The sequence below is a fragment of the Schistocerca nitens genome, chromosome 4 (genome assembly GCF_023898315.1).
Source record: "Schistocerca nitens isolate TAMUIC-IGC-003100 chromosome 4, iqSchNite1.1, whole genome shotgun sequence".
NCBI classification, from domain to species: Eukaryota; Metazoa; Arthropoda; class Insecta; order Orthoptera; family Acrididae; genus Schistocerca; species Schistocerca nitens.
Window position 1 is genome coordinate 879,424,311 of NC_064617.1, and position 16,228 is coordinate 879,440,538.

Consider the following 16,228-nt stretch of genomic DNA (forward strand, 5'->3'; position numbering starts at 1 on the left):
TACTTCCTTAATTGCCATTAATAGAAAACTGATCAGAATAATTTTTTGCTTGAGAATTCCCATTCAGTAGACCAGACAACTGCCACTGGCCATTGGCTGCCTGACACCAACAAGTGTCCATCCATGTAATGACAATTCTTTGGACCTTACACCTATGATCTTCAGTGCATGTTGCATCGTCTCACAAGAAGCTAGTAGTTGTGTATGCTGCTAGCTTTAAATATGGTCTTCAATAAACAGGCCCCCAGGGGCTCAGCATTCAGGTGCCGGGTACGGGCTTGGCGACCCCGGGGTTCCTGAGCTGGGGACTGGTAAGTGCCACCAGTCCCCTGTCACCGTAAGCTCAGTGACCACCGTGTGGTGCGGCGGTGAAATGTTGTGTGTCTCAGGGAATGGGGATCTTGGCTTGACCGTCCGGATCGCGAGGATGGAATAAACCTCTATAAACAACCCCTCAATTTCAAGGTGTGCCGCGCTCTGATGAGATGCATGGCTGTTGAGGTGGAACAGTCGTTAGAAGGCAACCTCTGGGGAACCTGCCGCACCTCAGTTGTAAAAGGCTTACCTAGGCACGCAGGGCTCTGTCCAGGTGGACTTCTAGTTCCCTAGCTGCTCGTGGGACCGAGATGGATCCTTCGAAATCCTCTTTTCTTCCTCCCAGCAGAAAGGGTGGGCCGCTGGAAGGTTCTAACACCCAGTCTCTTAAGAGGGCTCGTGCAGTCAGCCCCCCTGACTCCAGCACTTCTTTGATGAGTCAAGTCTTAGGTAACAGAATGCATTGTAGTAATCCGAATGTGTTTCTCATTGTGAAACGGAAGGAGGGTAGTTTCGAGAAGGTTTCGCTCTTCTATATACAAAAGGGTTTGGAGGGAATCTGTGGCTCCTTAAAATCGGTGAAGCGCTTACGTAATGGGACCTTGCTAATGGAAACTTCCACTTCCCAGCAAGCAACTAACCTCCAGTCTGCTAAATGCCTTGGAGAGTATGCCATAGACACTGAACTGCACAGCACCTTGAACTACAGCAAAGGTGTTGTGACATGCCGGGATCTAGTTGGAAGAACTGCAACGTGAGTGGGCTCCGGAAGGTATCGTTGATGTCCAACGCATCATGAAGAGGGTTGCTGGCAATCTTGTCAAATCCGACTCCTTTATTCTGAACTTCAGTAGCACGAAACTTCCTGAACATGTTAAAGCTGGCTTCTTTCGCCTTAGTGTGAGGCCTTATTTCCCAACCCCAATGCGCTGTTTTAAATGCCAGCGTTTTGTGCATACCACCTTAGGATGTAAAGGCGAAGCGACTTGTGGCAACTGTGGTAAGGCTGCTCATGAAGGAGTTGGTTGCTCGTCTCCAGCCAAATGTATCAATTGCTCTGGGAATCACCCTGTTTGGAGTAGGGACTGCCGAATATTTTTAGAGGAACGCAAAGTCCAGGAAATAAAAACAACCAAGCGTATCCCCTATGGTGAGGCCAAGAAGACCTATAAGTCGATGCAACCTCCCACATTTGCTACATCTTTTGCATCCCTGGTTCAGAAGCCTCCTCCAAAAGTTGATGCCTCAACACAGACAGAGGTGGTGAGTGTTGGCACTAATACCTGCAGCTGTCAGTGCATTTGCAACGCAGCCAGTGCTTCAGAGCCAGTAGCCCCTACTCGAACAGCAGACAAAGGTACAGTGACGAACTTGGGCCAGCCCCTGGCGCCTCCAACAGCTGAGGATGTTCCGAAGCCCAGCCCTGTACAGCCATTACCACTCCCACATCAGCTCCCCCAAAGCCCACCAAACCGCAGAAAGCTCCCGTACAGCAGCAACAGCAGGTCAAATCCCGTGGTAAACTGTCTGACCATGCAGATGTTGTTTTACGCGAGGCTTCATCTGACTCTTCCCCAGAGTTCATGGAATACGATGTATGTGTGGGGCAATCATCTCGCTCCACGCCTGCCCCTCCACCTGCTGCGGTCTCCCCGCCCCGTCGGAGAGAAAGGATGAAGGTGCTACCCCCATCACAGATGGCTCCCATACATCAGTGGAACTTGCAAGGGTTCAGGACGCATGTGGAGGAACTTCTTCTACTCTCTCAGGGTAGACCACTGTGTCTATGTCTCCAGGAGACTTATTTCAATCCCTCTTACTCCCCTGAGCTACGAGGCTATACACTCCACAAAAAGGACGACCTGCGTGGAGAGAGAGCTAGAGGAGGCTTAGGTATTTTCGTCAGGACGGACCACCACTCCTCACCTCTCTCACTTACGACGCCTTTACAGGCCGTCGCTGTGTCCGTGCACGCGTCATCCATTGAGTGTATGTTCGCTTTACTTGCCTCCACATGTTGCACTTGATGAAGCGGCCCTCACCGACCTTCTTACACAGCTCCCCCAGCCATTCATTATTTGTGGTGATTTTAATGCCCACAATGTGCTTTGGGGCTCTGCAATTACCTGTCCCAGGGGTAGAGCAATTGAGAGGCTTCTCCTGTCATCCTGTCCCTACTTGCTCAATGGAGGACAGAGCACTCATTTCTGCATGGCGACTGGGTCATTCTCTGCCATTGATCTCTCGGTTTGCTCTCCAGCTCTTGCCGCGAGTGCTCATTGGGAAGTGGTCGCTGACTTGCATGGCAGTGATCATTTCCCAATCTGGATTCACCTGCCAGATCGCGTGGGTCCCGAAAGGAGACCACCACGATGGGTACTCACTGGAGCCGACTGGATGTTTTATAGCCAGTTGGCCCAGTTCGAACACTGTGCGAATGTTGAGAGGTGGGTGGATCATATTACCAAAGCGGTCCACCACGCCGCTGCAGCATCCATTCCACAGGCCACCGGAAGAGGCCACCTGTCCCTTGGTGGAGTGCCGAATGCCGCTCTGCAATCAGGACCAGGCGTGCGGCTCTGCGTCGGTTCCAGTGTCGGCCAACTGCTGAGAATCTTGCAGCCTTCCGGGTGGCGAGGGCAAGATGTCGCCGCATTATTCGTGAGAGCAAGAAGAGGTCGTGGCAAAAGTTCCTGATCACCATTAATCGTTCCACCAAAAGTTCCATTGTGTGGGAGACCATCAGGAGAATTTCTGGCAGAGGAGGGAGGTGCCCCATAGCTGCTGTAATGAATAACGGCACTCTCCACACGGATCCCCGAGACATTGCCCAGACTATGGCAGCGTATTTTGCCACAGTTACTGCAACAACCAGTCATGATCCAGGTTTCCAGCGCCATAGAGCGGTTGCTGAGAGATGTAGTCTGGACTTACAGTCCACCTCTTATGAAGTTTACAACTGCCCATTTTCTATGTGGGAGATGGATTCTGCATTGTCTGCAGCTCGTGACACATCCCCTGATCACGACAGGATCCATTACAGTATGCTATGGCACCTCACAATGCGCAACAAAGAAATCCTCCTCACACTTTTTAATGCCATTTGGGTGTTGGGTCACTTTCCTGGTGCGTGGCGCGAGGCAGTTTTAATTCCTTTTTTTAAAACCTGGGAAAGACCGCACGAGCCCGAGTAGCTACCGTAGTGTTGCCCTCACTACTTGCATGGGGAAGACCTTGGAGCTGATGGTCAACCGCCACCTTGTCTGGATGTTAGAATCCCGGCAACTCCTTAGTCGTTTCAGTGTGGGTTCAGGAGGTTTCGTTCCACCTTCGATATCCTTGCCCTCCTGGAGGCGGCTATACAACAAGCTTTCCTACACCGTCATCACCTTCTAGGTGTATTTTTCGAAATCGAGAAGGCCTACGATAACACTTAGAGGCGTCTCATCCTGGAGCAGCTTCACGAATGGGGTTTTCGTGGTTGTCTTCCTCTTTTTATTCAGTCTTTCCTCTCGCCATATTTTAGATACTGAATTGGGTACGTCCTGTCTGATCGCTTTGAGCAGGAGAACGGTGTCCCTCAGGGTAGCGTTTTAAGTGAGACTCTGTTTGCCATCGCTATTAATAGCATTACGTCCATAGTGAAAAGTCCTGTCCAATGTTCCTTGTTTGTGGATGATTTCTCTTTGTTTTGCTCTTCTTCCAGCAACGACAACGCGTCAGTTGCAACTTACTATTAGACGTTTGGATGACTGGGTGCAGAAGAGTAGTTTTAAGTTTTCCTCCGAGAAGTCTGTATGTGTTCTTTTTCACCGTTCTCGTTCAATTTTAACCTTTCCTGAGTTGAGGATGAGGGACACTATTCTTACTTTTAAAGACATGGTGAGATTTCTGGGCCTCATTTTTGACTCGAAGCTTACAAGCTTACGTGGTTACCTCATCTTAAAGACCTGAAACGGCGGTCGCTTCAGGCTTTAAGTATTTTAAAATGTCTTAGCCACAGTACATGGAGAGCTGACAGGACTTGTCTGCTCCAGTTTTACAGGGCGTTTGTGCGATCTCAGCTCGATTATGGGTGCACGGTGTATGGGTCTGCGAGGCCTTCTTACTTAAAGATGTTGGATGTTGTGCACCATGAAGGGCTTTGGTTGGCCACTGGGGCATTTCGAACTAGCCCCATACCATGCCTCTGTGCAGAGGCTGGTGAACCTCCCCTTCATATGCGGCGACTGCTACTTACAGTACGCCAGGTGTATAAAACTTTGCCCACACCTGCATACCATACCATTGCTCAGCCTCCTCTGGCATGGTTATTTCATAACCGGCAACGTGTGACGCAGCCCTATGGGATTCGCGCACAGGATTGCCTCACTGCAATGTCTATGGCTGGTCTTCATCTTTTACGTCGCGGTTGGAGCAGATTTCCACCTTGGCTCCTCCGGGAACCCAAACTTATTTTAGATTTGACTAATTTTAAGAAAGGTAGCACACCAGATTTTAGATTCCAATCTCTGTTTATTAACATTTTAGATGTGCATCACAGTTTCACTGTCGTTTACACTGATGGCTCCAAACAGGAGAATTTCCTTGGCTGTTCTGTGGTGTTCCCTGATCATGTTACCCGGATTCGCCTCCTTGCTGAATATACCGTTTTCGCAGCGGAGCTCCACGCGATCCTGAAGGCACTGGAGCAGATGAATCGTGTTCAGGGTGATCGATTTCTTCTCTGCTCCGATTCTCTTAGTGCCTTACAATCACTGCAGAACCTGTACCTGACTGAGGAGATGGTCCAGCTGATATATGACCAACTGTACTTGCTCCAACGGTGGGGTAAAGAGGTCTCCTTCTGCTGGGTGCCTGGTCATGTCGGAATATGGGGCAATGAACAGGCCGGTCGAGCTGCCAAGGAGGCCTGCAGAGAGCAGGATGTGGTCCAGTGTCCTATCCCCTTGCAGTCTGTCATCTCTGCACTCCACAGGAAGTGCATGGAGTTGTGGGAGGACGAATGGCTGGCGGTGACGGCCAATAAACTGCAGTTGGTAAAGTCAACCACTCGGCCGTGGCGTTCCTCCTGCCGGTTGCTCAGGCAGGAAGAGGTGGCCCTCACACGTCTTCGGATCGGGCACTGTCCTCTCACACATAGCTTTTTATTACGGCGGGAGGATCCTCCATTTTGTGATGCTTGTGGTGTGCACATCTCTGTCCGGCACATTTTAACAGACTGCATTTTATACCGTGATGCAAGGACAGAAGCACAAGTTGATGGGGATTTGCCTTGTGTTTTAGCTAACGATGAGACTTGTGTGTCTAGGGTTTTTAAGTTTTGTGATGTGTCTGGACTCTGGCCTAAACTTTTAGGCTGGAGGTTTTAGTGTATTTCAGAGTGGCTGACTCCTCCCTTTTTTCCTTGCGGTCAGCCAGCCACTTCCATCTGCTACATTGTTTTAGCTCCCTCTACCACCTTCTTCCTGTGTTGTCCATGTTTTACTGCTGACGACCTGCTTCATCCCACGCTTCGGTGTGGGTGAGCACATGTTTTTCAACGATTGTTCCCTGTGTTTTATGTTCCGTTTTATATTACTGTTCTGAGTTTTTTTCTTGACACCCGTCTCACTATGTTACTGAACGGGCGCTGAAGACCTTGCTGTCGTGCGCCCAAAAAACCCCTCTACTACTACAATAAACAGCTTGTCATGGTTTTTGATGTCAGCGTTTTTCCCTTGTTTCCCTTGTTTATCATGTTAACATGCCTATTTCTTTTGTTTTGTTGTTACACATACATTTTCTGTGGTTTGTTATCCAGGCACAGAGTTTCTGTTGCCATTTTGTGTGTTATCACAAGCAAGGGAAAAATACATAATCAATAACCATGACTAACTGTAGACTATCTAGTAATTAAAAGCTATCAGCATGTACAACTAATAGCCTCATGCGAGAAACAATTTACTCATTTTCATCCAGAACTTTCTGTCCTTCTCCAGATTTCAGGTCTGGAGAGGTTTGACTCTCAGCAGCCATTGTTCACAGGAAGATGGAGTCCTTCAGGGGTTGGTTCTGAGCCTAACTCTTTGACATTGCAGTCAATGGTATTACAATTGCAGTGGGATCCATAGCCTCACAATCACTGTTTGTGGATGACCTTTGCCTATATTGTAGCTCTCAATGATTGCGCACCATAAAGTATTAATCTCAGGGGCAATACAGAGTGTACATTATTGGGCCCTGAATTCTGGCCATCAGTTTTCTCCTGCAAAAACTTGCGTTGTGAATTTTTGTCAACTTAGGACTGCCTTCCTGTGCCCAGAACTTTACTTTAGTAACCAGTAATTGAAGTTGTTGAAACTTTCAAATTTTTAAGCCTTTTAGTTGACAGTAAATTAATGTGGCTACCACATTACGCCACCTCAAAGCATATTGCATGGAGAAGCCTAATATTCTGATTTCTCAGCAGCATCTCCTGTGGCACAGACTGCACAGTTCTTCTGCATTTTTATAAAGCATTGATTTTATTCTGACCTGAGTACAGATGTGATCGGCAACTGGAGCTTTCTGTATGTTCTCTGTAGACAACCTCCTGGTGGAAGCTGGTGTCCCACCACTGAGGGTCAGACGCCAACAACTCTTGGTGAGCTGTATGGTCACTTTGTCAAATTCCTACCCACTCAAGGTACTCACCTCTGTTTCATTATCAGCAGTTCAGACTGTTTATGAATCGCTCAAAAGTGAGTAGATCAGCTTGTGAGATAATATTGGACATTCTATGCAAGGATCTCTATCTGCCCCCTCGTCTTCTCTGAGTGTCCCGTCTTGAGAAATTGCCTTCACCCTGCTTTCCCCTCTCTGTTCTTGCCTGTAGCTTATACCCAGACCTGTCATTCAGATGGACCTCTTTTGTGGCTCTAAGAAAAACGCTGAACGTACCATCCTCAGGCGCATGTTCCGTTCTGTTCTTCATGACTACCCAGATTCGACATGCACAGACACAGATGGATCGAAAGTCAATGACAAGGTCGGTTTTCCTTTTGCACATTCAAAGGGACATGCAGTGTATACATTGCAGAGTTGGTCACAATATCACAGGCACTACAGTATGTTAAAACTCCTCCAGCCACGAAGGGCTTCCTGGTTTGTAGCAACTCCATGAGCTCCTTATAGGACATATTTCAGTGCTATCTGTAAAACCTTTCGATCATTGACATCCAAAACCTATCAGTTGACCTCCATAGCCCCAGAACGACAGTAACATTCATCAGCGTGCTGAGCCATGTGGGTATTCGGGGAAATGAACTCGCTGACAAATTAGCTAAAGAAGCAACCACAGGAGACAAACTTAACTCAGGATACTGAGTGCTGAATTGCAGATAGCAGCTGTGGCATCAAACTTAAAAAAAACGTGAGATATTGAATGTCAGGCCACCACCACCTTCAACAAGGTGAGAGCAATCTAGAGGACTGCCAATATGTGTCATACTTCTCACCAGTGCTCTCAGAAAGATGCCACCTTACTGTGCTGGCTGCATATTGGTGAAACCAGGCTTACCCAAGAGTTCCTTTGCATCAGGAGTATAACCCTCAATGCAGCTATGGTTGTCATCTCACTGTCGCTCATATTCTTGCAGTGTGTGCCCTGCTGGCTGATCTGAGACGAGTGATCTACTAAGTCTTTCACTGGATGTGGGGCATTGAGAACACATCCCAGATTGACAATGTAAAACAGTTTTATTGGAAAGCGCATGAGCCAAAATGCTCCTGTTGGAAAAAAGTTAATCACTACAATAGCTTGTGAAAGTTAGTGATTAGTGCTGAATTTACACAAGTGCGGACTTAGACTGAAGGCAGTAATGATATTCACTCAGAAGTAGAACAAAATAACATAGTAAAGGTCAACAGCTGATACAAAGATCCTGGTCATCTCTGATGCAGAGACAGAGTCCTGGTGGTGGTGAAGGCTCTCTGTTGGTGGTGGCTGGTGCAGCATGACAGATGTAGCTAAGATTTTGGTCAAGGCTCCGGTCAAATAAATATAGGTGCAGTCAGTGCCCGGCCCAGAATGGGACAGAAGATACCTCAGAATGGTTTTGCACACCCTAAATATCCAGGCCATGTAGAGATCCTAGAGGAATTGTTTGTGATCACGTGACCTGCAGAGGCAAACAGGCCCACAGGGACAACGACTTCTGCCGGTGCTCACTCTGTCGGCCTGGGCAGCATGTGTGATTTAAGTTCTGTCATCTGCTGATATAACCCCTTGGAAGATAGGCTGCTGGTATATTGTTGTTTTGATGATGTCAGTCTGTAGGGTATACAGTCTGTACACAGCATCCCTCCCACCCTAGATCTCTGAGGAGCCTGGCACCTCCCTTCAGGCGCTGATGGAACTGGTGATTCAGGTTGGCAGAGGTTGATGTCCATGGGCACGTCTGACTGTGGAACAAAAGATCATGACAATCCACTGCTAGGTGGTGTCGCTGTTAACCCTGGGTGCACCTGGTTGACACACTTGTGTAATGGAGCTGTCATGTAGCCTCACTTCCACCATGGGTTGTCCCAATAAGTAGGTGACCACTACTGGGGCCCAGTGGCAGCAACTCTTTTTGAGAAAACCAACTTCCAGACATTGTTTTGGATGGAATAAGAGTGGCCTCAAGACCACAGATGGAGAGACTGAGTTTTCGTAGGATGGAGAATTCCAGTGCTTCTGTCCGTGGAGCTCTTCAGCATGGCTGGCACTGACCTGAAGGATTGAGTGATAGGATGACAAAAACTGAGTGACAGCTTCATATAAATTACAGGTACGATGGTTGTGCATATTTGCCAATTCTGACTTGTACGTGTGAACAAAACTTTCTGATAATCCATTGGGTGCAGGATGAAAAGGCACCATGTGCACTAGGGCAGTTATGTTGGAAGGGCAAAGAAGATGTAAAGTGAGGCTCGTAGTTGGTAACCAAGGTTTTCAGGAGGCCTTCTATGGAGAAGATTCACGCCAAAGCCTGTACCGAGGATATTGGAGATGTCCAAGAAACATACAGGAATCCAGTTTCCACATCGAACCCAATAAACCGTGAATAACAAAGGAAGAGGCCATCAAAGTCTAAAAGGAGTCTCAACCAGAGTGCTGAAACATTCGGCCAAGGATAGTACATGCAAGCAGTTGCTGCCTAGTGGCTTTGACAGGCCTCACGTGGTGCCATCATGTTGGCAATGTTTATATAGATGCCCTGACAATACAGATGTTGATAGGGCAGCCTCTTCGTGAGCACAACTCCTTAGTGGTCCTGATGTAGGAGGGCAGGATGTGGTGCTGCAAGGGGAGTGAGACTGCGGACGCGACCATCTTCCTCTTGCAACAAGAAGACTGCACTGAGGGTGGAGAATGTGTGATGCCTGTGCCAGAATTGTTGGACTCCCACATGACTGAACTATTTCCGATCCGTTGGCCACCCTCTGTGCACCAGAGTATTTTCCGGATATATGAGACCTCCAAGGCAAGGGAAGGGTAGCTATTTCTTCTTCTGCTTGTGTGCCAATATGGCAACAGACTTCATTTCAATTAATTGCATGACCTGTCCCTGTGGTGACCTGGTGTGTGTCAGCATTGGCATGTTGACCTATTGGGCGATATCTGAACTCGTATTAATAGCTAGATGAAAACATTGCCCACATCTGGAGGCGATGTGCTAATTTGGTTGGAACACTGGAGTCTTCCTTGAAAAGCAATAAGAGTTTTATGGTCAATCAATGATGTGGAATGATGTCCATGCACATAATTGTGGAATTTCGTGAGTTGCAAACAAAATAGCTAGTGCTATCTGACCATAGTTGTGTTGTGCGTGTGTCGGAGTAGTAGATGTGAACACAGTAAGAAATTCCACACAATCTACTTCCTTGGATAGCTCCGCACCCAAGCCGTAATCTGAAGCATCAACTGATAAAATTGAAGATTTTGATGGGTCGCAAGCAGTAAGGCATGGCAGATGAAGCGAGCCTTAAATGAGATCTTGGAAAGCTTTATCACATGCAGGAGTTCAGTTCCACTTCACACTTTTGTTTAACAACTGATAGGGCGGTTCTGTGATGGCCACGGCGTGTGGGATGAACGTGCAATAATAATTAAATTGGTCAAGCACAGATTGTAGATACCCTGTGTCCTTTGGGACTGGAAGTTTCTGAATGGTTTGATTATATTGAGGTATGGGTCATATTCCAAAAACAGTGAGAAAATGATGAAAGATATTCTACCTGAGCCAAAAAACGGGCTTTTGTCTTTGACACTTGAGATTGAGTTGTGGAAGGAGCAAAATAGGCATCAGGATTGCACCAGCTCCTGGGTGTTTTTACCTGTAACTAGAATGTTATGAAGATAGTTCACTGTGCTGGGAATGTGCTGTGTCGACTTGTCCAAGTACCACTGAAAATTAACCGGAGCACTAGCAATGCCAAAAGGAAGCCTGTTATAGCATAATAGTCCAAACAGAGCGTTCATGATCAGAATGCTCTGCGAATCCTCATCCAGGGGGAGCTAAAGGTAAGCATCATGCTGATAAATCTCGGTGAAAATCTGCTTGCTGCAGGCTGCACCATAGTGTCATCCATCTCTGAAATCTGATAGGCATCTACGTGGACTATGTGTTGACTGTGGCCTTGAAATAGCCATAAATTCATGTTCGACTTTTCCATGGTACAATAAGGGTAGCTCACTCACTGCTGGTGTCTGTACGTAGTAGAATGTCTTCCACTTAGAGGTGCTGTAGCTGCTCTTGTAGATTATCCCTGAGACTGAATGGAACATTTCGTGCTTTGAAGAAACGGGGATTGGCCGTGCAAGGAGTGTGAGATGAGCCTCAAAACTAGTGTCGACCGTGGTAGGATGAGAACAAACTGACTTGTACTTGGAGCAAAGCTCGCTTGAGTAGGAGCTAGCCCCTGATGTATTAATGCTGTAATTCCAAGCCCAAAACTTTGAAAGGTCCAAACCAAGGATGTCTGTGGCTCCTTCAATGATTACCACAAAAATGCATGCCTTGAAGACTGTAGAATGATAGTGAATGTGAGCCACGAACTGCCCTTTCACTCAGATAGTTTCGTTGCTGTAGATACATAGGTGTTTGGAGAGTTCCTGTAGCGGAGGTGAGCCCAAATTTAGCGTATTGGTGAGTGGTAAAACAGTTGCAGTTGTGGGCGATGCACATTGATCGAGGGCTTGCCAGCCATGAGCAGATCAGAATGCTGTGCAGGCTGTGGTCGGTGTTGGGGCTGGAAAGTCAGACAGGCTGTAAACACCTGTGAAAAAGGATCATGTAATGGTGCTGATTACGATAGAGACTGTCAGAAGTCCTAATGATGGGGAGGCGAGTATTTAACAAGGGAACCTCAAGTCTGAGGAGGTCATTATGGACCCCTTCAGCCGTTGAACGTACAAGAATCGTGTCTCTGATGAGTAGTTGCATATTACTGTTTACATTGAGGGTTATTGCACTGGAACCGACAGTCAGGGGATAAACCATGCAATTTCGCTGTCCACTCTCTGTACAATTCTCCACTAAGTTTGTGGCAGCCAAAAACTTAGTGGGCTGCTGCAGTGTACACTTGAGAGGTGAAGTATGCTAGTAGACAAGTCTTTAGTGATCATACGAGAGGGCTTGGGGCTCCACTTTAGGGTTTAATTGCTGCACTGAACGATAAATTTGCGGGCATGCTTAGGCCAACAAGAATGTGTGCTGCTAGGTGTCACCTGTGATAACATGTGCCAGAAAATGTTGCTCCATTCTGGCCACACAGTTCGCTCAGGGCTCGATGTTCCAGACAAGCAGCTGGAATGGCTGTGGTGGCCCTCTGGGTGTAGACTGCATTTGACCCTGAAACTATTTTGAAGTCATCAGTGAAAGCATTTAAAGTACATGCAAGTCTGCCTGTATTGGACCTTTTTATTCATGAGGACAGGATACCTCAGGGCTCTGTGTTGAGAATAAAGTTATTTGTTGAGGCAGTAAACCACATTGATGATCTTCCTCTGGGTATCACAGGCTCTCACTTTGTCGACTATTTCACGATCTATTTCAGGCCTCAGTGGACTCAGTTACTTGAGAAGCGACTTCAGCACTGTCTGTCCAATCTCCAGTACTTGTTAGAAAACTATGTTGATCCTCTCACACATCCTACTTGGCAGCTTGCAGTGTCTATTCTCTGAATGTCCTGTGCTTTCTGTGTGACACCTCAGAGGGGGCAGAGCAGACAGCCCTCACTTGTGATGTTATCTCATCACACAGCCAGGTTTGTGTCTGATCAGTGAGCATGTGTAAGAACATGACTCACAATATCGAAGAAAGATCAATTATATCACCTATCAGAATACTGTGCACTAAACTGGAATTGTCAATGCATGTGGACACAAGTCTATCGGTGCCACCAGGACAACTTCAGGAATCAGATTGAGAATTTATGTACATGTGTATTTCATTGATCCACAGAGTGGAAAGGTGATCTTTTTTTTCCTTTTTTGTGTAAGGAATATGTTGTGGAGATTAGTTATTGATGTAAGGATAAACAGTCCGTTCATATAAAAATACATAGAATGGTTAAAATATTGATTCGTAAATAAAGATAAGCATGAATCCCTAGGATTAATGTTACTCACTGTTTTAATAATTGTATTTTGTAATAACAGTATTCTCTGTACCCTAGTTGCATAACAGTATTTGTGATAAAAAATTAAATTAAATTATTGTATTCATGTCATTTGTAGATGACGACATTGACATTGTGGAAACAACTGTTTGACATATTTGGCAAGTATGTAATTTGTGTGAAGACCATGATATTTTTTTGTCAAAAAATATCTCCAAGAATTTTATAGAATCTGCTTCCCAAAGCTCATGATTTGTGTGGATAATTTGATAGTTATTTGACTGTTTGTTTTAAATATGTAAGCTGGGTCTACGTTGTCTGTAATTTTGATCCATTTAGATTAAACCAGAGTTCGAAGCTGTTTGGAGTATCAGTGACAGTTGGAATTTGTTTTGAGAGTTCTCTTTCCTTTAGTATATGTGTGAAACCTGCAAGTAAAATGAATGGGAAGTTATATTTAGGGATGAATCATTTACATCCATTTTTCATGAGAATGTATTTGTCCTTTTTTTCCAGGTGGTAGGTCAGGATGAAGGTATGTCTGTAATGGAAAAGGCGGACCCTTTTGTGCTGCTTTTTGGACTGCCTATGATACCTATGGTATTAATTGTTGGAAAAACTCTTCACTGGGAGGATGCTGTCCTAAATTTTTTGCGACGACATTCGTACAAATTGCCTCTTCTTAAATACATTCTTCCATCAGGGTGAGTAGTCGAAATGTTATTAATTTTTTGTGAACACATGTTTTGTCGAGGGCTGCCCATGACCACACCCTAATTTATATCAATTTAGTATGTTTGGAGGAGTTTATTTACAGGTTTTACAAAAACTGGACTGCATTTTGAGAAGCTAAAGACACAAAGAAGATGGCAGTGGAGAAAACAGTGAAACAGTGTTGGAAGCTGTCCTCCATGTTATTCATGCTTTATATAGCACAAGCAGTGAAGAAAATGAAAAAGAAATTTGGCAAAGAGATTAAAGATCAACGACAAGAATTAGTATTTTCTAAGGTTTGTCAAAGGAATCATAATTCTGTCATACATCAAAGGACATGAAAGATCAGATTAACTGAATGGATTATGTTTTGAAAACAGATTATAAGATTAACACCAATAAAAGTATAGTGAGAGTATGGAGTTAAAATAACTGGCAGTGGCAAAAGCAGAGAGAATATGAAATGCAGAGTGCCAACTGCAAGAAAAACTATTATTAAAAAGAGAAATGTATTTGACATCAAATACGTGGACTGTATACTTATGTGGAAGTGAAATATGAAGGATAAACTATACAGACAAAAAATGATGAAATGTGGAGCTGTGGAAGAATGCTGAAGATTGTGTGGGTAAAGAGAGAAAACGGTTGTCAATTGAATGGAGGTGGGGGGGGGGGGGGGGGGGTAAGCTCAATGGCACAACATGAGTAAACAAAATTATAGGTTAAGAAACATCCTTGACTATTGAGGAATAGTTAATTTTCTTGTGGATGGAAGTGGAGGTGTAGAAATTATAGTGTCTGACAAAGGCTTGACTACAGTAAGCAGCTACAAATGAATGTAGGTGATTAATAATAATATTTCTTAAGTGGTTGCTCTTCTCTTATTGCACTGCCCAGTTAGATGTTTCCTATAATAATTTTTATCCAACAAGATGCAGAGCTACTCACGCAAATAATACTGACTTAGTCTGATGGAATTCAGTATATTCTGTTACAGACATACACACAGGGTTGAGCTGCTGCTCTCTTCACAATTAACGTCATTCCACGGTTGACGTAGTCGGTAATTACAGTCCAACAGCATAATCCATTTTGATGTACTAAAGTTGTTGTAAGTAATAGCATCCAATTCAAATACTAAGTAATACTATCCAATTGAAATACATGCAATACAGAACACACATGAGATTCGCTATTCAGGATGTGCTTTATAAGTCAATGTAAACCACAGTTATTCCAGTGAGTACTAAACAATTCCTTCGTTCATTACAGGAGCGTCCACATGACCGAGTCATGATGTGGATGTTTCAAAAAGTAGGTGTGCAACATCCGAAACAAGAAAGTACCTATGCTCGTGTTATTCAAACAGTCCAGCCATACATGTTTGTATCACTTGGAACTTGTAATTAGTCAATCCAGTTCAGGCTATCTTCCTATAACCATCCCAGTGTGATTGATTATTGAACTCCCGACATGACATACGAGATCGGAAGTAGTCACCATTTAGATAAACATTATTATTGAGCCATGAACACTGATATGAAATGTTCAACTTACGTGGCAAAAATTTTTAATTACATCACAATGACTTGAGAAATGTGTGCTGCAGACACTGCACAGCACCACCTCCCCACGGTAACTGAGCTACGACTACCCATGCACTCTACCCTTGCCAGAGAGGCAACTATCGATAGGTTAGCAGTACAACAGTGCACTTACAGGCAATTTGGGTAGCGATATTTACCAGTGATGAAGAGACTTGCACAGCATAGACTAAACTGTAGAGCTGCAGCGAATCAGCATCCTTACCCAGAACAACAGAAATGTGCAAATAAAGGGTACTCTGACATTTTGATTAATTTTCACTGTTACCAATGTACTGTTTTTCTTTATCAGTTTGTCTGCTTACCACGATTGAAACTCCCATAATTTTTTCATTCCAGGCCTTCAGAGGGAACACGGAGCAGTGTAGAATTTCCTCCCATGAATGATCCCGTTTCTGCAACACGGGTGCTTTGTGGAGCACTTTTGTTGCCAACTGTGGCATCATTAGTTGGAAACATTTTCTTCGAAACTGTAGAGTCAAATATTCATCGAACATTGTTGGTGAGTGAGTGTATTTTTGTGGCAAATGAGTGGTTTTGGAAAGTATATTCATGTGCATTTTTCAAGTTACTTGGTCATTAGGCATTTTATAATGTGTCATTGTGAGAAATGCCGAATTAAAGAAAATTTGATCCTGCAGGTAAGTGAACAGCTGTAAGCAGGTTCTCAGTCACACCTCATGTTTTTGATGGGCTTTAGTAATATCTTAGAAATTGTGACTAATATTTGGGGCTTAAAATCATAGATTCCATACTTGTGTGATGTCCCTGTAGCTACATAAAACTGTAACAGTCAACAATAAATTTGCCATTTTCTATGTGTAAAATAAATAATATTACTTGGGTGTACAGATATTTTTTATTTTTACGTACATCTTCTTTTGCCATTTACCTCCCGATCTGATGAATTGGGTGGGGGGGGGGGGGACCCTGCATGTCTACTCCTTCAAAGTAGTGCAAAGAAAGAA

At 44.9% G+C, this 16,228-nt stretch overlaps 1 protein-coding gene across 4 annotated transcripts in view; it reads left to right on the plus strand.

Moving 5' to 3' along the window:
* LOC126253391 (E3 ubiquitin-protein ligase MARCHF5) overlaps positions 1–16,228 on the plus strand; it is a 96,835-nt gene that overhangs the window by 58,298 nt on the left and 22,309 nt on the right. For all 4 annotated transcript variants that reach the window (XM_049954689.1, XM_049954688.1, XM_049954686.1 and 1 more), the window contains 2 exons: positions 13,459–13,646; positions 15,600–15,762. In XM_049954689.1, coding sequence (XP_049810646.1) covers positions 13,459–13,646; positions 15,600–15,762 — 351 coding nt within the window. The remainder of the gene's footprint in view (positions 1–13,458; positions 13,647–15,599; positions 15,763–16,228) is intronic.